The sequence below is a fragment of the Monodon monoceros genome, unplaced genomic scaffold (assembly GCF_005190385.1).
Source record: "Monodon monoceros isolate NGI ecotype Baffin Bay Population unplaced genomic scaffold, NGI_Narwhal_1 Super_Scaffold_13, whole genome shotgun sequence".
Lineage (NCBI taxonomy): Eukaryota > Metazoa > Chordata > Mammalia > Artiodactyla > Monodontidae > Monodon > Monodon monoceros.
Window position 1 is genome coordinate 28,027,375 of NW_021703769.1, and position 25,914 is coordinate 28,053,288.

At 41.6% G+C, this 25,914-nt stretch overlaps 1 protein-coding gene across 2 annotated transcripts in view; it reads right to left on the reverse strand.

Annotated features, from left to right (window-relative positions):
• Positions 1-14: 14 nt before the first annotated feature.
• LOC114894210 (tyrosine-protein phosphatase non-receptor type substrate 1-like) overlaps positions 15-25,914 on the reverse strand; it is a 36,812-nt gene continuing 10,912 nt past the window's right edge. Inside the window, exons 2-4 of one of the 2 annotated variants that reach the window (XM_029220701.1) lie at positions 7,274-7,543; positions 1,134-1,454; positions 15-549 (exon numbers count right to left, since the gene is read on the reverse strand). In XM_029220701.1, the coding sequence (XP_029076534.1) occupies positions 131-549; positions 1,134-1,454; positions 7,274-7,543 (1,010 nt within the window). In that variant the 3' untranslated portion in view covers positions 15-130. Of the gene's footprint in view, positions 550-1,133; positions 1,455-7,189; positions 7,544-25,914 lie in introns of both variants that reach the window. The other variant, XM_029220700.1, reaches the window with a different exon arrangement.

Genomic DNA, 25,914 nt, shown 5'->3' on the forward strand with positions numbered 1-25,914 from the left:
TTCTTTCATGGATATTTATGTCAAGAGATCTATAAAGAATATGCCAAACTCTTACCAGTGGTCACTCTTGGGGGTGTGGGATTTGGGGGAGGGAACTTATTTTAAAATTCTCTTTTACACCTATTGACTTCTATGTTGTTCTATAATAAGCATGAATTACTACCTTTAATATTAAATAAAGAAGGTAAAGAACTGGGTCAGTTGGAGTGGAGGCCTCACCGATACGTTGATCTGCATCCTGGTTCTTCTGGGGAGCAGAGGCCTCCAGGGTGTGGTTTTTGGTGACCGCCGGCTGTCCGTCATGCTCCACCTGGCAGGTGAGCAGCACAGCCTCCCTGTGGGCAGATGAGTTCACCAGGAGCGAGCTCGTCCGGTTAAAGGTCCCGTCCTTGTTCTCTATGAGGGTCGAGGCCATGTCCATTCGGGACACATTTCCGTTCTCCAACCAGGTCAGCTGTAGGCGCTGGGGGTAGAACTTGTTCACCTGGCAGGTGACATTCACCTGGTTCCCCGTCGAGGGGTGTTGGGTAATCGTCAAGGTAGGCGGAACTGAAACAGCATAGGCAGAAGCTCTGACCTTATGGAACCAACAGGTCACAGGAGAGGGGCTGGATAACAGCTTCCAGCACAGCAAGGGAGTCACCAGAGGACAGAGTCAGGCATGCAGCAGGTGCTCAAACACCGAGGGTCTCTTTGCATATAAATGAAATCATAAGCACACTGCAGGGCGCACAGTAGGTGCTCAAGGACTGGGCTCCTAGTAGCTTAATAATGTGTGCCATCTACAAGCACAGCCCCTGGCATGCAGTTGGAATATAATAACTGCAGCAAAATATACGAAATCACCAAGCACATAGGGGCCTGGCTTATAGTAGGTGCTCAGTAGTTGGAGAAACTATTGATAAAGTAAAGGAAACTACTTAGCACAGTGCTTGGCACATGTGGGTGTCCACCTGGCAGCTGCCATTAAAACAGTAGTTAGTGACCAGCTCATCTAGGAGCCTGGTGATGGGGCAGGACTGTCAGGAAGTAGATTCCAGGCAATTTGAGGCTTGGAGCAAAAAGCAGGGAGGAGGAACAGGCTGGGGCCTTGAGGGCAGGTGTGGGCTTAGGCTGGCGTGAGGGGCTTCTACCTCGGATGGTCTCAGACAAGTTGGCTGTCCCACGAAGAGGAGGGTCTCCCTGCAGGGTGATGTGGGTCACCTCGCAGATGACCTGGGAGCGAACATCCCCCGGGGCCAGCACCACCTTGGTTGTGCTGGAGATGCTGTAGGAAACGTTGTTTCCCTCTGATTCCACGTTGGTCTGGGAGGCTGAGAGCTCATTGCCATTTTTGAACCATTTCAGGGAGATGTTTCTGGGGGAGAACCCGTGGGATTTGCAGGTGAAGCTCACTGTCTGCTCAGGTGCGACCCTCACTGCGGGGCCTGATACCACAGGAGGAGAGGGTTTGGCTACAAAAGGAACATTTGTAAATGATGAACATGATTGTCATTATCATCACTAATGATAAAAATGTGACACAGTTAAGAACCACCACACATATTATGTTTTAAACTCTTCCAGTAGTTCTGGGAGGGCAGTGTCATCATGCTCAACTGACAGAGGAGACACACAGGTTCCCAGAGGCGACTCTGAGCCAGGGGCAGGGCTGACATCGAATTCCAGGCCTGAGTTCAAAGTCCACCTTCTCACATCTGCCAGGTGATTTCCCACCAGTCTGGGCAAAGGAACAAAAGTACTGATTGGTCTTACTCTCCTATTAACTGTTCCTAGCTGGGCTCCCCCTGGAAAACTTAGGTAAGTTCGGAGAAGTGTTTCCAGAAATAAATGCAGGGGAAGCAGGGTCAGAGCGGGACCACATGGAAGCTGAACCAGGCTGACCGTCCAACAAGAGCTGTGGCCATGGCACCTCCCAGCTCCTCATCTGTGAAAGGGGACAGCAGGCATTACCCTTCCCAGGCTGCAGTGAGGGTTAAATCAGGCAGTGGGAGCATTTTTGCTATGAGTAAAACACAAGACGATTCTCAAAACCAACAAACACAGATCCCTCTTTAACCTGGACTGTATTTATACCCAGAGCTGTCCCTTCAGGTGTTTATGAATTTGCTGCATAGTTTTCATTCTTTCCACGACTATTTCTGTAGGACTAATGTGTCAATCCGTGAATTTCAAAGGAAGGGGGCAAAGGGATGTTTTTCTGAGTCTGGGTTCTTCTCTTGGTTCAGTTTTCGGTTGAGAAGAAAGATCACTGAGTGCTGAGAAACCAGTGGTGGTTAATTTCTTAATTGTTATTAAATCTGTAGAGACACAGGCACAGGCCTATAAAGCACCCAGGAACACACAAATGGGTAAATCAAACGTGCGGGTAGTTTCTCTCTTTAGAAGGTTCCTGTAGGGTGTCTCCCAATTGTTCATTGTTACTCAACACCTCCTGTAAAAGTCAGCAAACATTACAAATATTTGCATTGGTAAATACTTAACTTGCTTCTTAAAACTCATCAAACGTTTGAGGACATTGCAAGGAGTTACCTTAAAATGTCAAATTGTATAAACACGAGCATCCTGGACACCCCTAAAGGGACAAGATACTCTGATCAGTTACCACTTGTCCAGAGTTTCTTCAGAGCCTAAAGATGGCCTGATCTCTCCATCACCCTCAGCTCTTTAATTCCCTTGCCAGCCCTGTGAGGGAGGCCCAAGAGTGACTCCATATATGGGATGAGGCTCAGGGAGGACGAAGCTGGACAAGGGCACCCAGCAAGTAAAGGTCAGAGCTCATCTCACTGCACGCAGGACAGATCGATTTTAGTGTCACTGTTCGTTATCCTCGATCCTCAGTGTCTGTTTCTGGACAAAGTAGATACAAGCACCACCTGGTAAGATGAGCGAGGATATATGTAAAACACGGAGCCTGACATATAGTAGGTGCTTAATCAATAACACCCATAATTTGTAAAAAATGAATAACACCCATGATTGTTATCATAAGATCTGGCCATTCTAGTTCTAAAACTACGCATTTATTTTTTAGGCAGTAAGAAGGCAAAACAAAAGACAACAGAAACACCAAGAAGAGTCTCAAATCGTGCTCCATGCAGCTGCTGTCAGACAAAAATCCACAGGAGAAAACTAGTAGAAACACCAAATTATAAATCTGTTCCCATTTTTAAAAATAATTCCCTCAAGAAACAAGTTTGGGGAATTGGTTTTCAAAACACACAAGAGATCACAGGCATTTTCCTGCAGATCAGCTCTTTACAGAAGCTGTAAGCATTTTGAAAGGAGGAAGAACAGATTTTGGCAGTGTCACTATGGCGTGTTGAGGCAGGAGGTCTCCAGGCTGAGCAGGGAGCATTTGCAGGCATTCCAGAGCCTGTTTACACACACACGTGTGTAAAGATGGGAAGGTTTCCCCAGTGATGAAGCTCAGGTCTGAACAGGGTGGTCTGTGTTGGGAGGACGCACCTCTCAGCCCAGGTGAGCTCTGTTGGAGGTGGGGTGTGTGCCTGCCAATCGACTCCGAATGACTTTCTTGGGCGTCCTAAAAGCTGTCACCGTCACGGGCTATTCTGAAGCACTCACACCCAGGAGAGCTGTTCGTACAACCCAGGCACCACGGGTGACCCGCCTCTGTCCTGGAAAAACCGCAGCTTTCCCTCTGACCTCAGAGAACACGTGACTCAGGGCTCCTCTGCCCTAGCAGGGCACCAGCATCCTCTGCAGGAGTGAACAGACTCAGCTGCCCAGGCCCACATCTGGCCAATTAAATCAGAATTGCTAGGGTGGAACCAGGGTCTAGGGATCTTTTACCATCTCTCAGGTGATTCTAATAAGCAGCCAAGGTCAAAAGGAACCCAGCTCCACCCCAACCCCAGTTGTACTTTGTCCTGTAGAGAAAGCGACCCATCCGAGGTCCTCTGGCTCCAGCACATCAGAGCTCACGTTGTTGGAACACGTACCATATGCCAGGATCTGCTCTAAGCTCTAGACATGTGTCCTACATTCAGTTCCTGCAGATGCTCTGTGAGGGCAGGGCTGTCACTGACGGATGAGGATACGAAGCCCCAGTGTGGGGAGGGACTCGTTAGAGGTCCCAGAGCTGGGACGGGGCAGAGCTGGGATGGAGGCCCAGACAGGGGGGGCTCGGCCCAGGCTCTCAACCGCTGTGCACTGAGCTCAATGATACCCAGTCCACCCCGTCCAGGGCTTCCCAGATGCTCTCGAGTCATCACAGACCCCTGAAAGGCAGCGTGATTACCACCATTTTACAGATGGGGAAACTGAGGACTAGAGGGAACTGAGACTTGCTAAGATCACACAGTCTGGGAGGCCAGCACCATCGTTCCCTGAGGGGCTGTCCTGTCACCAGGTCGTTGTACCCTCAGGACATAATGCAAAGGCTGTGTGATTATCCTCTTTCTACAGGTGAGGAAATGGGACCCAGCACAGGGAACTGGGTCACAGCCTGGAAATAACACCTCGATTTGGGGGGCCCCTACTCTGTGCTGGTGATTTAGACAGAGCACCTCAAATCCTTCCAACTCTCCTGAAAGGAGACCATGATGATCACCATTTTACAGATGAGAAAACTGAGGCTGAGAGAAATGGAGGGACTGTCTCCTCACCCTCCCCACCCACTGTGTCCCAGAAGTGTTTCCTGTCACCTCCAAGCTTTCATGGCCATCAGCAGAGCAAGCACCCCACCTTCACAAGCCCCCACACTGACCACCACCCTCCCCTTTTCCCTCTGAGATTCTTGACTTCAAGCAACTACAGGGAGGAGTGGCCTCTGAGTGCCCAGGCCTGGGGACCCTGTGGCAACAAGGGAAGACATGGGCCCCTGACACCTGAGTCTAGAATATGAACTCTTGCTCACGCGGGGCCCCCAGCGCCCTCTAGGGAGCACCTCCCCCTCCTCATCCTCGGCCTGCAGAGCCAGGAATGGGTGTGCATGGTGCTGCTGGGACTGCACTGGCCCCTCTCTGGGCTGTCCACGCTACACTTCCCGGAGCTGCTCCCCCATGAGGCCTAGTGAAGAAGCAAGATCGCAACAACGGAGAGAAAAACTCCTGGTGCTTTTAAGTGTGCTGAGCCCTACATTTTAGGAACACTCAACGCATGGTGAGACACTGTAGTATCTGTGATCTGTGGTAAAGCTAGACTTGCCTCCCAGACAGGACTTTTAAAATGCTTATTGCTAAAGAACAGAACAATACAAGGTTTTAAGAGGACAGGCCTGGAGTTTTCTCCACACTTGACAAGCACAGTGGGGTGTGCAGAGAGCAGGGCCGTGAGTCTAGGTACTTGGGCTCAATCTTGGCTCCTCTACCTGCTCACACATCATGTCCTCTCTCTGAGCCCCAGTGTCCTCATATGTAAAAGGGACAACAGATGGCCCTACCCTCAGAGCACTGGTTATAAGGAGTAAATGCCATGAGGAAGATTCAGAATCTGACAGGCTGTTGCTCCCCTTCTCATCCAGCGAATCCTCTGTGCAGGCAGCCTGGGGAAGAGGACGAGCAGCCTCCCGGGAGGCAGCAGATCTGAGTGGCAGTGGAACCACTTATTAGCTGTGATTGGCTGAGCAAGGAACCGACAATCTGGGAAGTTTAGTAATATCGGCAAAATCAGGATAAAGCCACCTTGCCTGCTAATGCCTGGAGCTCTGGGAAGATTCCTTTGCTACCATGACTAGGAGGGAAAGTTGGCAATATAATCACACAAATTAAAATACACATACTCTCTGATCTAGCAATGCTACTTCCAGTGGGTGTTTCCCCTTTGAGGAGAGTGACACATGGAAAGGTTATCCACTGCAGTGCTGTTTCGATAGCCCGAGGTTAGGAACACCTTAGTATCTGTCAACAGGAGACTGTAAAATGAAAACGATTGTCTCCATACCCTGAATGTTAAGTAGCTATTGAAACAATGCCCAGCTCTAGGTGCAGATATGGAATGAGGGATTTGGGATCATGTGACTGAAAGTACGGAGAAGTTTCCAGTCACCTCAGGACTTAGGGCCTGAATGCGAGGAGCCTTCTGACCCTATGGGAAAGCAATGAAAACATCATATTCAATGGTTAATTCAAGGAGCTTTTATTCTTTAACTTCCATGTACCATGCTCTTCCATGAAGCCAGTTCCAATGCTGGTACAGGAAAGAGCCTGGCCTGGAATCAGATTGGGTTCTGGAAGGATCCCCTCACTCACTGACCATGGGACTGTGGTCTGGGTTCCAGTCACCTCTTGGCCTCATGCCGCCAACTGTACATGGAGCATTGGGCAGACAGTGTCAAAAGGTCCCTCCTGTGTCACAGTCCAGGATTCAGGAGTTAGGAAGAGGATCCAGGGTCTTTGTCAGAAAACTCTTAATGAGTGCCTTTGCTGCTTCAATGGGGCAGCCCCTAAGTCAGCCACATGGGGAACCTCTTCCCTGGGGAGGGACATTCTGAGATGACCCAGCTCTGCTGGGAGCCTTCAGTGACTCTGTGAGTCGGTCCCTGAATCACAGGAGGGTTTTCCCAACAGACCCCCAGGAAACACCCAACCTCTGGGCATCTCCTCTAGCCTGGGCCATCAGAGTAAACACTGAACCTATGCCTCTAGGAATTTCTTCTCAGTGTCATATTTCTGAAGAGGAAATAAAGAAACCCTGCCCTGGATAGACTTCTCTTTGGAAGGGGAGAGAACATAAGTTTCACAGGAGAAGAGCCTTGTCTGCTTTGTTCACTGCTGCTTCCACAACATCTGGAGCAGGGCCTGGTACACAGTAGGTGCTCAATAGGTGCTGAATAATGAGAAGACTCAGCCACATTGAGGGGAGCACTCTCTGGAGGCAGGAGGTGATACCTGGGCTGTGACGGGGCAAGTCGCTCAGACCTCCAGTTCCCTCATCCCTGGAACCAAAGGGCTAGACGGGATGGAAAAGGCAAGGGCTGTGGAACCAGGCACACTGGGGTTCCAGACTTTTCCCAGCTTTACCAGTTGTGGGGCCTTTGGCAAGTAGCACGACCTCTGCAGGCCTCAGTCTCCCTGATCTGTAGAAGGGAGTGAAATCAGATCGTGATATAAACACCCACTGCTGCACTTGATCCTTTTTTTTTTCTTTTTTCTCAAAGGGTAGAGGGCATTCTTGTTGACTTGTTGTCACAGACCAGGGGGACAAAAGAGACCCAGGCCATACTCACCACTCACAGTGAGATGAGTGCCTGGTCCAGACTTAACCTCCACGTCAGGGCTTGCTTTCTTGAACTTCACACAGTAGTACATACCGGTGTCTGCTGGCGTGATGTTACTGATGCGGATGGAAAAGTCCATGTTGTTTCTCCTTGTAGTATCTGCAACAGTTGTTACTCGAAGGAAGGGGCCTCCTTGGAGACTGTAGATTAACTCCCGGCCTGGCCCTGTGCCCCTGAACCAGTTAGTGCGCCCCACGGGGAGCAGGGAGGTCACGTCGCAGCGCAGAGTGGCCGTCTCTCCTGCTGCAACTGAAACTGACCTGTCAGGCTGAATCACCTGCAGCTCGTCCTCACCTGCCACTCCTGGAGGGAAACACAATCCAGTTACTTATTCACCCTTAGGTGATCCAGTAGGTTTTCTCAGTTATTTATCAACAACAGTTTTCATTAACTTAGTGCACCATGAGCCAGCCTTGAACTCAGCCCATTGCGTGTATATTGCATGCAACCTTTACAATGAACCTATAACGTGAGACCCTAATACAAGAGAGGAATTGAGGCACAGAGAGGTTAAATGATGTGGCAGAGAAGGAGTTTGAGTACTTGAGCCCTCTTTGGAAGGGTCATACTTCACCAGATGTTTCTGGCTGTTCACTTTGTGGCCTCCTGGAGTGCTGCACTTCTGGCCTTTGCATTAGGTGAGACCACATGGCTTCTTTAGACCACTGAGTTGTGAGGAGAAGTGATGGATATATTTCATAGGTTATTCATTTAACTGCAAGAGGCTTTATGGACAAACTTACATCTTCCCCAGAGATCCACATTCTCATGATGAGGTTGGCTCCAACAACCTGGATACTTGACTGGCAGTGATGTGCAGAGCTCCCAACACAATGAACATTTAGTTTAAGAAGAAAGCAAAATATTGTTTCAAGTCCCTAGCATTTTTTCCCAATGACATAGTCATGTTTTATTAGTTACCTAAGGCTGCTGTAATAAATTATCAAAAATTTAGTGGCTTGAAGTGACAGTTTTATTATAATTCTGGATGTCAAAGGACCAGAAGTGGTATTACTGGACTAAAATCAAGGAGTTGGTTGGGCTACATTTCTTCTGGATGCTCTGATCATTGTCTCTCCAAATTTTTGAGACTGTCTACACTCCTTTTCTCATGGTTTCCATCTTCTTATGACTCTAATGTTGCTTCCATTGTCACTTGTACTTCTCTAACTTTGGCTTTCCTGCCTCATTCTTATAAGATTATATTGGGCCCACAATGATAATCTAGGATATTCTCCCCATAGCAAGGGTCTTAACTTAATCACTTTTACAAAATCTCTTTTTCCAAGTAAAGTAAAATATTCACAGGTGAGTATAGGACATAGATCTCTTTGGGGGGGCTACTTCCTTTTTTCTTTTTACTTGATTTATAACTTTTTTATACTGAAGTATTGTTGATTTACAGTGTTTTGGTAATTTCTGCTGTACAAAAATTGACTCATTTATACATATATATACTCTTGTATATATATATATATATATATATATATATATATATATATACATTCTTTTTTTAATATATTCTTTTCCATTATGGCTTATCATAGCATACTGAATATAGTTCTCTGTGCGATATAGTAAGACCTTGTTGTTTATCCATTCCATATATAATAGATTACATTACCCCTACCCTCTCCTCCTTGGCAACCACAAGTTTGTTCTCTATGTCCGTGAGTCTGTTTCTGTTTTGTAGATAGGTTCATTTGTCTCATCTTTTTTTTTTGGGGGGGGGTGTCCATGTGGCATAGCTTGTGGGATCCTGGTTCCCCGAACAGGGATCGAACCCAGGTCCCCTGAAGTGGAAGTGTGGAGTCCTAACCACTGGACCACCAGAGAATTCCCTGTGTCATCTTTTAGATTCCACATATAAATATCATATGGTGTTTCTCTTTTCTCTTTCTGACTTACTTCACTTAGTATGATAATATCTAGTTGTGTCCATGTTGCTGCAAATGACATTATTTCATTCTTTTTTATGGCTGAATAGTATCCCATTGTATATATTTACCACATCTTCTTTATCCATTCATCTGTCGATGGACTTTTAGGTTGTTCCCATGTCTTAGTTATTGTGAATAGTGCTGCTATGAACATAGGGGTGCATGTATCTTTTTGGATAAGAGTTTTGTCTGGATATATGCCCATGAGTGGGATCACTGGATCATATGGTAATTCTATTTTTATTTTTCTGAGGAACCTCCATATTGTTTTCCATAGAGGCTGTACCAACTTACATTCCTGCCAACAGTATAGGAGAGTTCTCTTTTCTCCACATCCTCTCCAGCATTTGTTATTTGTAGAGCTTTAAGGGTGACCATTCTGACTGATGTGAGGTGGTACCTAATTTTAGTTTTGATTTGCATTTCTCTAATAATTAGTAAGCATCTTTTCATGTGCCTATTGGCCATTTGTATTTATTCTTTGGAGAAATGTTGTTGAGTTGTATGAGCTGTTTGTATATTTTGGAAAGCAAGCCCTTGTTGGCGAAATCCTTTGTGAATATTTTCTCCCAATCAGTAGGTAGTTTTTTTTTGTTTTGTTTATGGTTTCTTTTGCTATGCAAAATCTTGTAAGTTTGATTAAGTCCCATTGTTTGTTTTTATTTCTATTGCCTTGGGAGACTGACCTAAGAAAACTTTGGTACAATTTATGTCAAAAAATGTTTTGCCTATGATCTCTTCTAGGAGTTTTATGGTGTCATGACTTATGTTTAAGTCTTTAAGTCATTTTGAGTTTATTTTTTTGTATTGTGAAAGGGTATGTTCTAATTTCATCGATTTACATGCAGCTGTCCAAATTTCCCAGCACCGCTTGCTGAAGAGACTGTCTTTTTCCCATTATATATTCTTGCTTCTTTTGTCAAAGATTAATTGACTGTAAGTGTGTGGGTTTATTTATGCGCTCTCTATTCTGTTCCATTGATCCATATGTCTGTTTTTGTGCCAATACCATGGTGTTTTGAGTACTGTAGCTTTGTAGTATTGTCTGAAGTTTGGGAGGGTTACGCTTCCTGCTTTGTTCTTTTTATTCAGGATTGCTTTGGCAATTCTGAGTCTTTTGTGGTTCCATATAAATTTTAGGAGCATTTGTTCTAGTTCTGGGGAAAATGTCATGGGTAATTTGATAGGGATTGAATTAAATCTGTAGATTGCTTTGGGCAGTATGACCATTTTAACAATATTAATTCTTCCAATCCAAAAGCATGGGATATCTTTCCTTTTCTTTGAATAATCTTCAGTTTCCTTTATTAATGTTTTATAGTTCTCAGTGTATAAGTCTTTCACCTCCTTAGTCAGGATTATTCCTAAGTATTTTATTTTGGGGGGTGTGAGTTTTAAAGGTATTGTTTTTTTTACATTCCCTTTCTGATATTACATTGTGAGTGTAAAGAAATGCAACCAATTTCTCTATATTAATCTTGTATCCTGCTACCTTGTGGCATTTGTTGATCATTTCTAATAGTTTTTGTGTGGAGTCTAGGATTTTCTATATATAGTATCATGCCACCTTCATATAATGACAGTTTTACCTCTTTCTTTCCAATTTAGATACCTTTTATTTCTTTTTCTTGTCTGATTTCTGTAGCTGGGACTTCCAATACTATGTTGAATAGAAGAGGTGAGAGTGGGCATCCTTGTCTTTTCCCAGATTTTAGTGGAAAGTCTTTCATATTTTCACCATTGAGTATTATTTTAGCTGTGCGTTTGTCATAAATAGTTTTGTTCCCTGTATACGCGCTTTAGCAAGAGTTTTTATCATGAATTGATGTTGAATTTTGTGAAACGTTTTTTCTGCATCTATTGAGATGATCATGTGCTATTGTTTCTGGGGTGTATCATATTGATTTATTTCTGTATGCCAAAACATCCTTGTGAACTTGAGATGAATCCAACTTGTCCGTGGTGTATGATCTTGTTTATGTGTTGTTGGATTTGGTTTGCTAATGTTTTGTTGAGAATTTTTGCATCTATATTCATCAAAGATATTGGCTTGTAATTTTCTTTTTTGGTGGTGTCTTTGTGTGGTTGTGATATCAGGGTAATGGTGGCTTCATAGAATGTCTTTGGGAGTGTTCCCTCCTCTTCAACTTTTTGGAAGAATTTGAGAAGGATCAGTATAAGTTCTTCTATGTATGTTTGGTAGAGTTCACCTGTGAAGCCATCTGGTCCTGGACTTTTGTTTGTAGGAAGTTTTTTATTACAGATTCTACTTCACCTCTCATGATCAGTCTGTTCAAATTATCTATTTCTTCTTGATTCATTATTGGTGGGCTGTATGTTTCTAGAAACTTGTCCATGTCTTCTATGTTGTCGAATTTGTTGGCATATAATTGTTCATAGTATTCCCTTATGTTTTTTTTGTATTTCTGCAGTATCAGATGTAATGTCTCCTTTTTCATTTCTTATTTTGTTTACCCAGGATCTCTCTCTTTTCTTCTTGGTGAGCCTGGCCAAAGGTTTGTCAATCTTGTTACCCTTTCAAAGAACCAATTCTTGGTTTTATTGATTTTTTTCTACTTTTTTTAATCTTTATTTTATTTCCTCTCTGATATTTATTATTTCCTCCCTTCTGCTGGCTTTACATTTTGTTTATTCTTTTTTTCTAATTCTTCTAAGTGGTAGGCTATGTTGTTTATTTGAGAATTTTCTTGTTTTTTTGGTGAAGGCTATGAACTGTATTGCTATGAACTTCCCTCTAAGGACTGCATTTGTTGCATCCCATAGATTTTGTATTGTTGTGTTTTCATTGTCATTTGTCTCAAGGTATTTTTTAAATTTCCTCTTTGATTTCATCCTTGACCACTTGGTTGTTTAGTAGCATGTTATTGGGTCTCCATGTAATCTTTTTCCTCACTTCTTTTTCTGCAGTTGATTTTCGTTGAATGCTGTTGTGTACAGAAAAGATGTTTGAGATAATTTCTATACTCTTAAATTCATTGAGGTCTGTTTTGTGTCCCACTATGTGATCATTCCTAAAGAATGTTTAATGTGCACTTGAAAAGAATGTGTAGTCTGTTTTTTTTTAATGTAAAGTCTTGAAAATATCAATGAAGTCTAACTGTTCTATTGTATCATTTAGGACATTCTGTTTAGAATATCTGTCCATTGATGTGAGTGGGGTGTTAAAATCTAATTATTGTATTCCTGTCAATTTCTCCCTTTATTTCTGTTAGTATTTGTTTTATGTACTTGGCTGCTCCTATATTATGTGCATATATGTTGACTAGTGTAAAATCCTCTTCTTATGTTGAGCCTTTTATCATTATATAGTGTCCTTCTTTATCTTTAGGGCCTTTGTTTTAAAGTCTATTTTGTTTGATATGAGTATTGTGACCCCCACTTTCTTCTCATTTCTTTTTGCATGAAATATCTTTTTCCATCCCCTTACTTTCAATCTATGTGTGTCTTCTGCCCTAAACTAGGTCTCCTGTAGGCAGCATATTGTAGGCTCTTGTTTTTTTATCCAATCTGCCACTCTGTACCTTTTGATTGGAGCTTTCATTCCATTGATATTTAACGTAATTTTTTTTTTTTTTGCGGTATGTGGGCCTCTCACTGTCGTGGCCTCTCCCGTTGCAGAGCACAGTCTCTGGATGCGCAGGCTCAGCGGCCATGGCTTATGGGCCCAGCTGTTCCGCAGCATGTGGGATCTTCCCGGATCAGGGCACGAACCCGTGTCCCCTGCCTTGGCAGGCGGACTCTCAACCACTGTGCCACCAGGGAAGCCCCAACGTCATTATTGATAGCTATGTATTTATAGCCATTTTGAGCCTGTTTTTCCATTGGTTTTGTATTTCTTCTTTGCCTCTTTCATTTTCTTTTTGTGGTTTGATGATTTCCTTTTGTATTATACTTATTTCTCTTCTTTCTGGTTTTTGTGAGTCTATTGTATGTTTTTGATTTGTGGTTACCCGTTTTTCAAGTATATTAACCCCATCTATATCTACTTGCCTTAGACTGGTAGTCATAGAGGCTCAAACACATTCTATGAAATGAAAACAAATGTACATTTTCTTACTCTCCTCCCCCACATTTTATCAGTATGATTCTGATGTCCTCTTTTACATCTTTATGTTCATCCTTTTGCTGTTCATTGTGGTTATCATCACTTTCAAATATTTTTTTTGATTTTTTAAATTTGCATACTAGCTTATTTAAGTGATTTGCTTTCTAACTGTGATTTTGTCTTTCCTATATATTCTTAGTTCTTTTCTAGAGAAGACCTTTCAATATTTCCTTTAGAATAGGTTTAGTATTGTTATTTTCTTTTAACTTTGCTTGTCTGAGAAATTCTTTATCTCTCCTCTTCTAAATGACAATCTTGCTGGGTAGAGTATTCTAGGTTGCAGATTCTTCCTTTTCAGGGCTTTGAATATATCTTGCCACTTCCTTCTGGCTTGCAAAGTGTCTGTAGAGAAATCTGCTGATAGCCTTATAGGGGTTCCCTTGTAATTAACTCTTTGTTTTTCTCTTGCTGCCTTTAGAATCCCCTCCTTATCAACTTTTGCCATTTTTTATTAGAATACATCTTAGTGTAGGTCTCTTTGGGCTTACCTTGTTTGGGACCCTCTGTGCTTCCTGTACCAGGATATCTGTTTCCTTCTTTAGGTGTGGGAAGTCTTCAGCCATAATTTCTTCAAATACATTTTTGATCCCCTTTTCTCTTTCTTTCCTTTCTGGAATCCCTATTATGTGTAGAGTGGCAAGCTTTATATTATCCCATAGGTCTCTTATATCGCTTTCATTTTTTTTTTTTTTTCATTTGGTTTTTTGTCTGCTGTCCTGATTGGGTGATTTCCATTATTCTATCTTCCAGATCACTTATTTGTTCTTCTGCATTCTTCATTCTGCTATTCATTGCCTTTAGTTCACTTTTCATCTCAGCAAATGAGTTTTCTATTTTTTCTTGGTTCCTCTTCATAGTTTCTAGTTCCTTTTTACAGTGTTCTGCATTTCTGTTGATACCCTTTCTTAATTCCTTCAGTATTTTCATTATCTCCTTTTTGAAATCTGTGTCTATTAGACTAAAGAGCTCTGTTTCATTGTTTATTCTTTAAGGGGAATTCTCTTGGTCTTTTAACTGGGATTGGCTCCTCTGCATCTTCATTTTACTTATATTTTTCTTATTCTGTGAGTTTAGGAGAAAAAATTATCTACTGTGGTCTTGGAAGACTATTTATATGTGGGAGTGTCCCTGTGTAGCTTGTGTGGGTTTAACATTTTTGATGTGAGGGCTGTTTTTAGTATGGATGCCTGCCAACACTTTCTGCATTGTGTGTTGGCCGTTTTCCCCTTGGTAGGGGGTATGCAGATGCAGTGGTTGGTGCCCGGTCCTGGGGTTCTTGGCAGCAGTGTTGGCTCACACATGCCTTGGAGCCTGTGATGGGAGTGGAGGCAGGTCTCAACCACTCCTGTAGCCCCAGGGGGCAGCAGTGGCATATTGTAACTGCTCCTTGTGACTGCTCTTGAAGCAAAGGGTTGGTGGTGGTGACTGACAATAACTCCTGGAGCTTGTGTAGGCAGTGTCCTGCCACCTGAAAGCATGCCTGAGGAAAAAGGCTGCAATGGCATGTCCTGCTCCTCCCCTCACACATCCCCCAAACAATGGTGCCTGGCCTCTAAGGTGGCCCATGCTTCCTCTGCATACACCCTCAGGTGGGGTTGCACCAGGATCCAGGCCCTTCACGCTGTTTCCACACAGACCACCCCAATCCTTTCCCAGGGCCTGATCTCTGAATCCCAAGCTTCAGCACCCAGCCACCCACTGCATGGGCAGAAGAACATCTCAGGATGGGGAGTGCAGGGCTGTGGCACTGACCATCTGTGCCGGTCTCTCTCCATTCTAGCTGCTGCAAACCAGTTGTTACATTCTCTTCTGAGGCTCTGAAGCTCCCCACTTGTCCTAGCTGATCTCCCCACTGGTGAGGGGACTTACCAGGGTGCAGAACCTTTCCTCTTTCACAGCTCCCTCCAAGGGGTACAGGTCACATCCAGATTCCTGTCTCATTTTCATTATTTTTTCTTTTGTCCCACCCAGTTACATGGAGAATTTCTTGCCCTTTCAGAAGTCAACTTCTTCTGCCAGTGTTCATTAGATATTCTGTGAGAATTATTCCACATGTAGATATATTTTTGATGTATTTGTGGGAGAAGTTGAGCTTCACATCTTCCTAGTCCACCATCTTGATTGCTCCTCCTATATTGAGGGGGTATCTTCTGTCTACCACACACATCTGTCCTGACAGTTACAGAAACCAGTTGCCATAAAAAAACTCTAAGACTTCCTGGAAGATGGTGGAAGAGTAGACGCGGAGATCACCTTCCTCCCCACAGATACACCAGAAATACATCTACAGGTGGAACAACACCTACAGAGCACCTACTGAACGCTGGCAGAAGACCTCAGACCTCCCAAAAGGCAAGAAACCCCCCACGTACCTGGGTAGGGAAAAAGAAAAAAGAATAAACAAAGACAAAAGGATAGGGACGGGACCTGCACCAATGGGAGGGAGCTGTGAAGGAGGAAAGGTTTCCACACACTAGGAAGCCCCTTTGTGGGCGGAGATTGCAGGGGGCGGAGGGGGAAAGCTTCAGAGCCGTGGAAGAGAGCACAGCAACAGGGGTGCGGGGGGCAAAGCAGAGAGATTCCAGCACAGAGGATCAGTGCCGACCGGCACTCACCAGCCCGAGAGGCTTGTCTGCTCACCCGCCGGGGCGGGCGGGGCTGGGAGCTGAGGCTCGGGCTTTGGTCGGAGCGCAGGGAGAGGATTGGTATTGGCGGCATGAACACAGCCTCCAGGGGGTTAGTGCACTACGGCTGGCTGGGAGGGAGTCCGGGGAAAAGTCTGGACCTGCCGAAGAGGCAAGAGACTTTTTCTTCCCTCTTTGTTTCCTGGTGGGCGAGGAGAGGGGATTAAGAGCGCTGCTTAAAGGAGCTCCAGAGATGGGCTCGAGCTGTGACTAAAAGTGCGGACCCCAGAGACAGGCATGACACGCTAAGGCTGCTGCTGCCGACACCAAGAAGCCTGTGTGCAAGCACAGGTCACTATCCACACTCCTCTTCTGGGGACCCTGTGCAGCCCACCACTGCCAGGGTCCCTGGATCCAGGGACAACTCCCCCTGGAGAATGCATGGCGCGCCTCAGGCTGGTGCAACATCATGATGGCCTCTGCCACTGCTGGCTTGCCCCGCACTCCATGCCCCTCCCTACCCCCGGCTTGAGTGAGCCAGAGCCCCCGAATCAGCGGCTCCTTTAACCCCGTCCTCTTTGAGCGAAGAACAGACACCCTCCAGCGACCTACACACAGAGGCGGGGCCAAATCCAAAGCTGAGCCCTTGGGAGCTGTGAGAACTTAGAAGAGAAAGGGAAATCTCTCCCAGCAGCCTCAGGAGCAGCAGATGAAAGCTCCACAATCAACTTGATGTACCTGCATATGTGGAATACATGAATAGACAACGAATCATCCCAATTTAAGGAGGTGAACTTTGAGAGCAAGATTTATGATTTTTTCCCCTTTTCCTCTTTTTGTGAGTGTGTATGTGTATGCTTCTGTGTGAGATTTTGTCTGCATAGCTTTGCTTCCACCATTTGTCTCAGGGTTCTATCCGTCTGTTTTTTTCTCTTAATAATTATTATTTTATTTTAATAACTTTATTATATTTTATCTTTATTTTATTTTACTTTTTTCCTTCCTTCCCTCCTTCTTTCCTTCCTCCCTCCCACCCTCCCTCCATTCTTTCTTTCTACTTCTACTAATTCTTTCATTCTACTTGTTCTCCCTTTTCCTCTGAGCCGTGTGGATGAAAGCCTCTTGGTTTCCCAGCGAGGAGTTAGTGCTGTGCCTCTGAGGTGTGAGAGCCAACTTCAGGACACTGGTCCACAAGAGACCTCCCAGCTCCACATAATATCAAACGGCAAAAATCTCCCAGAGATCTCCATCTCAACACCAGCACCCAGCTTCACTCAACGACCAGCAAGCTACGGTGATGGACATCCTATGCCAAACAACTAGCAAGACAGGAACACAACCCCACCCATTAGGAGAGAGGCTGCCCAAAATCATAATAAGTCCACAGACACCCCAAAGCGCACCACCAGACGTGGAGCTGCCCATCAGAAAGACAAGATCCAGCCTCATCCCCCAGAACACAGGCACTAGTCCCCTCCACCAGGAAGCCTACACAACCCACTGAACCAACCTTAGCCACTGGGGACAGACACTAAAAACAACGGGAACTACGAACCTGCAGCCTGCAAAAAGGAGACCCCAAACACAGTAAGATAAGCAAAATGAGAAGACAGAAAAACACACAGCAGAAGAAGGAGCAAGATAAAAACCCACCAGACCTAACAAATGAAGAGGAAATAGGCAGTCTACCTGAAAAAGAATTCAGAATAATGATAGTAAAGATGATCCAAAATCTTGGAAATAGAATAGACAAAATGCAAGAAACATTTAACAAGGACCTAGAAGAACTAAAGATGAAACAAACAATGATGAACAACTCAATAAATGAAATGAAAAATACTCTAGATGGGATCAATAGCAGAATAACTGAGGCAGAAGAACGGATAAGTGACCTGGAAGATAAAATACTGGAAATAACTACTGCAGAGGAGAATAAAGAAAAAAGAATGAAAAGAACTGAAGACAGTCTCAGAGACCTCTGGGACAACATTAATGCACCAACATTCGAATTATAGGGGTTCCAGAAGAAGAAGAGAAAAAGAAAGGGTCTGAGAAAATATTTGAAGAGATTATAGTTGAAAACTTCCCTAATATGGGAAAGGAAATAGTTAATCAAGTCCAGGAAGCACAGAGAGTCCCATACAGGATAAATCCAAGGAGAAATACACCAAGACACATATTAATCAAACTGTCAAAAATTAAAAACAAAGAAAATATATTAAAAGCAGGAAGGGAAAAACAACAAATAACACACAAGGGAATCCCCGTAAGGTTAACAGCTGATCTTTCAGCAGAAACTCTGCAAGCCAGAAGGGAGTGGCAGGATATACTTAAAGTGATGAAGGAGAGAAACCTGCAACCAAGATTACTCTACTCAGCAAGGATCTCATTCAGATTTGATGGAGAAATTAAAACCTTTACAGACAAGCAAACGCTGAGAGAGTTCAGCACCACCAAACCAGCTCTACAACAACTGCTAAAGGAACTTCTCTAGGCAAGAAACACAAGAGAAGGAAAAGACCTACAATAACAAACCCAAAACAATTAAGAAAATGGGAGTAGGAACATACATATTGATAATTACCTTAAATGTAAATGGACTAAATGCTACCACCAAAAGACACAGATTGGCTGAATGGATACAAAAACAAGACCCATATATTTTCTGTCTAAAAGAGACCCACTTCAGACCTAGAGACACATAGAGACTGAAAGTAAGGGGATGGAAAAAGATATTTCATGCAAACGGAAACCAGAAGAAAGCTGGAGTAGCAATTCTCATATCATACAAAATAGACTTTATAATAAAGACTATTAGAAGAGGCAACGAAGGACATTACATAATGACCAAGGGATTGAGCCAAGAAGAAGATATAACAATTGTAAATATTTATGCACCCAACATAGGAGCACCTCAATACATAAGGCAAATACTAACAGCCATAAAAAGGGAAATTTACAGTAACACATTCATAGTAGGGGACTTTAACACCCCACTTTCACCAATGGACAGATCATCCAAAATGAAAGTAAATAAGGGAACACAAGCTTTAAATGGTACATTAAACAAAATGGACTTAATTGATATTTATAGGACATTCCATCCCAAAATAACAGATTACACATTTTTCTCTAGTGCTCATCGAGCATTCTCTAGGAAAGATCACATCTTGTGTCACAAATCAAGCCTTGGTAAATTTAAGAAAATTGAAATTGTATCAAGTATCATTTCCGACCACAACGCAATGAGACTAGATATCAATTACAGGAAAAGATCTGTAAAAAATACAAACACATGGAGGCTAAACAATACACTACTTAATAACGAAGTGATCACTGAAGGAATCAAAGAGGAAATAAAAAAGTACCTAGAAACAAATGACAATGGAGACACGACGACCCAAAATCTATGGGATGCAGCAAAAGCAGTTCTAAGAGGGAAGTTTATAGCAATACAGTCATACCTTAAGAAACAGGAAACATCTCGAATAAACAACCTAACCTTGCACCTAAAGCAATTAGAGAAAGAAGAACCAAAAAACCCCAAAGTTAGCAGAAGGAAAGAAATCATAAAAATCAGATCAGAAATAAATGAAAAAGAAATGAAGGAAACGATAGCAAAGATCAATGAAACTAAAAGCTGGTTCTTTGAGAAGATAAACAAAATTGATAAACCATTAGCCAGACTCATCAAGAAAAAAAGGGAGAAGACTGAAATCAATAGAATTAGAAATGAAAAAGGAGAAGTAACAACTGACACTGCAGAAATATGAAAGATCATGAGAGATTACTACAATCAACTCTATGCCAATAAAGTGGACAACCTGGAAGAAATGGACAAATTCTTAGAAAGGCACAACCTGCCAAGACTGAATCAGGAAGAAATAGAAAATAGGAAGAGACCATTCACAAGCACTGAAATTGAAACTCTGATTAAAAACCTTCCAACAAAAAAAAGCCCAGGACCAGATGACTTCCCATGTGAATTCTATCAAACATTTAGAGAAGAGCTACCACCTATCCTTCTCAAACTCTTCCAAAATATAGCAGAGGGATGAACACTCCCAAACTCATTCTACGAGGCCACCATCACCCTGATACCAAAACCAGACAAGGATGTCACAAAGAAAGAAAACTACAGACCAATATCACTGATGAACATAGATGCAAAAATCCTCAACAAAATACAAGCAAACAGAATCCAACAGCACATTAAACGGATCATACACCATGATCAAGAGCGGTTTATTCCAGGAATTCAAGGATTCTTCAATATATGCAAATCAATCAATGTGATACACCATATAAACAAATTGAAGGAGAAAAACCATATTGTCATCTCAATAGATGCAGAGAAAGCTTTCAACAAAATTCAACACCCATTTATGATAAAATCCCTGCAGAAAGTAGGCATAGAGGGAACTTTACTCAACATAATATAGGCCATATATGACAAACCCACAGCCAACATCGTCCTCAATGGTGAAAAACTGAAGGCACTTCCACTAAGATCAGGAACGAGATAAGGTTGCCCACTCTCACCACTCTTATTTAACATAGTTTTGGAAGTTTTAGCCACAGCAATCAGAGAAGAAAAGGAAATAAAAGGAATCCAAATCGGAAAAGAAGAAGTAAAGCTGTCACTCTTTGCAGATGACATGATACTATACATAGAGAATCCTAAAGATGTTACCAGAAAACTACTAGAGCTAATCAATGAATCAGGTAAAGTAGCAGGATACAAAATTAATGCACAGAAATCTCTGGCATTCCTATATACTAATGATGAAAAATCTGAAAGTGAAATCAAGAAAACACTCCCATTTACCATTGCAACAAGAAGAATAAAATATCTAAGAAGAAACCTACCTAAGGAGACAAAAGACCTGTATGCAGAAAATTATAAGACACTGATGAAAGAAATTAAAGATGATACAAATAGATGGAGAGATATACCATGTTCTTGGATTGGAAGAATCAACATTGTGAAAATGACTCTACTACCCAAAGCAATCTACAGATTCAATGCAATCCCTATCAAACTACCACTGGCATTTTTCACAGAACTAGAACAAAAAATTTCACAATTTGTATGAAAATGCAAAAGATCCCGTATAGCCAAAGCAATCTTGAGAATGAAAAACGGAGCTGGAAGAATCATGCTCCCTGACTTCAGACTATACTACAAAGCTACAGTAATCAAGACAGTATGGTACTGGCACAGAAACAGAAAGATAGATCAATGGAAGAGGGTAGAAAGCCCAGAGATAAACACACGCACATATGGTCACCTTATCTTTGATAAAGGAGGCAGGAATGTACAGTGGAGAAAGGACAGCCTCTTCAATGAGTGGTGCTGGGAAAACTGGACAGGTACATATAAAACTATGAGATTAGATCACTCCCTAACACCATACACAAAAATAAGCTCAAAATGGATTAAAGACCTAAATGTAAGGCCAGAAACTATCAAACTCTTAGAGGGAAACATAGGTAGGACACTCTATGACATAAATTACAGTAAGATCCTTTTTTACCCACCTCCTAGAGAAATGGAAATAAAAACAAAAATAAACTAATGGGACCTAATGAAACTTAAAGGCTTTTGCACAGCAAAGGAAACCATAAACAAGACCAAAAGACAACACTCAGAATGGGAGAAAATTTTTGCAAATGAAGCAATTGACAAAGGATTAATCTCCAAAATTTATAAGCAGCTCATGCAGCTTAATAACAAAAACCAAACAACCCAATCCAAAAATGGGCAGAAGACCTAAATAGACATTTTCCCAAAGAAGATATACAGACTGCCAACAAACACATGAAAGAATGCTCAACATCGCTAATCATTAGAGAAATGCAAATCAAAACTACAATGAGATATCATCTTACACCAGTCAGAATGGCCATCATCAAAAAAGCCACAAACAATAAATGCTGGAGAGGGTGTGGAGAAAAGGGAACACTCTTGCACTGCTGGTGGGAATGTAAATTGATACAGCCACTGTGGAGAGCAGTATGGAGGTTCCGTAAAAAACTACAAATAGAACTACCATATGATCCAGCAATCCCTCTACTGGGCATATACCCTGAGAAAACCATAATTCAAAAAGAGTCCTGTACCAAAATGTTCATTGCAGTTCTATTTACAATAGCCCGCAGATGGAAACAACCTAAGTGCCCATCATTGGATGAATGGATAAAGAAGATGTGACACATATATACAATGGAATATGACTCAGCCATAAAAAGGAACGAAATTGAGCTACTTGTAATGAGGTGGATAGACCTCGAGTCTGTCATACAGAGTGAAGTAAGTCAGAAAGAGAGAGACAAATATTATATGCTAACACATATATATGGAATTTAAGAAAAAAAATGTCATGAGGAACCTAGGGGTAAAACAGGAATAAAGACACAGACCTACTAGAGAATGGACTTGAGGATATGGGGAGGGGGAAGGGTAAGCTGTGACAAAGTGAGAGAGAGGCATGAACATATATACACTACCAAACTTAAGGTAGATAGCTAGTGGGAAGCAGCCGCATAGCACAGGGAGATCAGCTCGGTGCTTTGCGACCACCCGGAGGGGTGCGATAGGGAGGGTGGGAGAGAGGGAGACGCAAGAGGGAAGAGATATGGGGACATATGTATATATATAACTGATTCATTTTGTTGTAAAGCAGAAACTAACACACCATCGTAAAGCAATTATACTCCAATAAAGATGTTAAAAAAAAAAAAGAAAACTCTATGTATGTGTCATTGTCACACAGGATGAATGACAAGTCAACTTTTTGGAAGCTGAAGAAGGGCTATTCAAGCAGTGCACTGGTCAAATAGTTTGTAAAATTAAACTAGATCAATGACAGAAGACGAAATAAAATATTCACAAATACATAGAAATCAAAAACCTTCTCTTAAAAAATCAGTAGGTCAGGGCTTCCCTGGTGGCGCAGTGGTTGAGCGTCCGCCTGCCGATGCAGGGGACACGGGTTCATGCCCCGGTTAGGGAAGATCCCACATGCCGTGGAGTGGCTGGGCCTGTGAGCCATGGCCACTGAGCCTGCGCGTCTGGAGCCTGTGCTCCACAGTGGGAGAGGCCACAACAGTGAGAGGCCCACGTACCGCAAAAAAAAAAAAAAAAAAAAAAAAAGTAGGTCAAAGAAGAAATCAAAAGGGATATTAGAATGCCTGGAGAAAACTGAAAACATAAACACATAACACCAAAACGTGTGAGATGCACAGAAAGCAACCCTAAAGGGAAATTTATGGCTGAAAATGCAGACATTTAAGAAAAGATCACAAAACAGTAATTTTACTATACACCATAAGAAGCTAGAGAAAGATTAAAGTAAACCCAAAACCCAAAGCTAGAAAGGAAAGGAAATAGTCAAGATTAGTGAAGAGAAAAATAAAATGTGAATTTAAAAAAAAGCAGAGAAAATCTGCAAAAACAATAGTGGTTCTTCAAAAAGATTAATACAATTGACAAAATTTTAGCTAGATTGACTAAGAAAAAAAAGAACAGGGAGAAAGAGAGAGAGAAGGCCCAAATAATGAAAATCAGAAATAAAAGAACATACTAATAATTTTACAGAGATAAAAATGATTATAAAGGAGTACTATGAATTATTAAACACCAAGAAATTGGATAGCCTAGATAAAATGGACCAATTTCTAGAAATACACTACGCCAAGGCTGAATTATGAAGAAATATAAAATCAGAGTAGTCCTATAACTAGCAATGAGATTCAATCAATAATCAAAAACCTCCCAAGAAAGAAAGCCCAGGACCACTTGGCTTCACTGCTGAATTCTCCCAAACTTTTGAAGAAAACTAACATTATTCCTTCTCAAACACTTCCAAAAAAGTGAAGAGGAAGGAAGACTTCTTAATTTTTTCAGAGCCTATTAAAACTCATTCTCCGCATTATTCTGACACCAAAGCCAGACAAAGGCATAAGAAGAAAATACAGACCAATATCTTTTATGACTATTGATGCAACAATCATCAACAAAATGTTATCAAACCCAATTCAATAGCATATTAAAAGAATTATGCACCATTACCAACTGGGATTTATTGTGAAAATGGTTCAACATATGAAAATCAAACAATTCATTTTACCACTTTAATAGAATAAAGAGGAAAAAAGATCATCTCATCTGATGCAAAACAAGCATTTAATAAAAGTCAACATTTTCCATGATAAAAACAATCAAAAAACTAGGAATAGATGGAAAATTGTCCAATAAATGAAGTCATATGTGAAAAACCCACAGCTAACAGCCTAGTTGATGGTGAAATTCTGTAAGCTTTTCCCCTAAGCTCAGGAATAGAACAAAGATGCCCACTTTTGCCACTTCTAGTCAACACAATAATGGAAGTTCCAACAAAAGCAATTAGGCAGGAAAAATATATAAAAGCCATTCAAATTGGAAAGAAAAAAGTAAAACTCTCTTGTTTGTACATGACACGAATTTTTATGTAGCAGTTCTAAAGATTCCAACATTTAAAAGCATTAGAGTTAATAAATAAATCCAGCAAATTTTTGAGATATAAAGTCAACACACAAAAATCAGTTGCTTTTGTACACGCTAGTGACAAACAATCCAAAAAGGGAGTTAAGCTAGCAATTTCATTTGTAATAGGTACAAAAAGTGTAAAATACTTAGGAGTAAATTTCACCATGGAAATGAAAGACTAGTGCATCAAAAAGCACAAAACATTGCTGAAAGAAATTAAAGAAGACATTAATAAATGAACAAAACATCCTGTTATTATGGATTGGGAGACTTAATATTGTTACAATGTCAATATTACCTGAAGAAACTACAACATTCTATACAATCCCTATTAAAATCTCAAAGACTGTTTTTTGCAGAACTAGAATGCCCCATTCTAAATTTCATATGAAATCTCAAGGAACCTCAATTCAGCAAACAATCTTGAAAAAGAAGCACATAATTTGTGGAGTCACATTTCCAGATTTAAAAACTTAATACAAAGCTACAATAATCAAAATAGTGTGGTACTCACATTAAGAAACATATATAGACCAATGGCAATGAATAGAGAACCTAGAAATAAACCCTCACGTATATAGTCAAGTGATTTTTAACAAGGGTGTCAAGATCATTCAATGGACAAAGAACAGTGTTTTCAATACATGAATCTGAGGAAACTTGATATTCACATGCAAAAGAATGAAGCTGATCATTACCTTACACCATATACAAAAATGGTGTATAATCAAAGGCCTAAATGTAAGAGCTAAAACTATAAAATTCTGAGAAAAACTCACAGGTGAAACATGACATTGAATTTGGCAATACTTTCTTGGATATGACACCGAAGGCAGCAAAAAAATATTTTAGAAATTTTAATCTTGACTTCATCAAGATTAAAACTTTCCTGCATCAGAGGATACTCTCAAGAGAGTGAAAAGACAATTTACAGAATGAGAGAAAGCATTTGCAAAGCATATATCTCATAAGGGATATGTATCAAGAATACTTAAAGAAATCCTACTATTCAGCAACAAAATAACAAACAACTCAATTTTAAAATGAACAAAAGAATTGAATAGATGTTTCTCTAAAGAAGATATACAGATGGTCAATAAGCATGTGAAACAATGTTCAACATTACTAATAATTGGGAAAATGCAAATTGAAACCACAGCGAGATACCCCTACATATCCTGTAGGATGGCTGTTACCAAAAACAAAACAAAACAAAACAAGTGAAAATAAGGGTTGGTAAAATGTTGAGAAAGTGAAACCCTTGTGCATTGCTGATAGGAGTGCAAAAATGGTGGAATCTCGGTGGAAACACTAGTGTTTTTAAAAAAGTTTTTTTAACTCTTTGTTATTTTCTTAAGTTAAACGTAGAATTTTTTATATGATCCAATAAATCCACTCTTAGGTGTATACCCTAAATAATTAAAAGCAGAAGTTCATGCATACAATTGTCCATC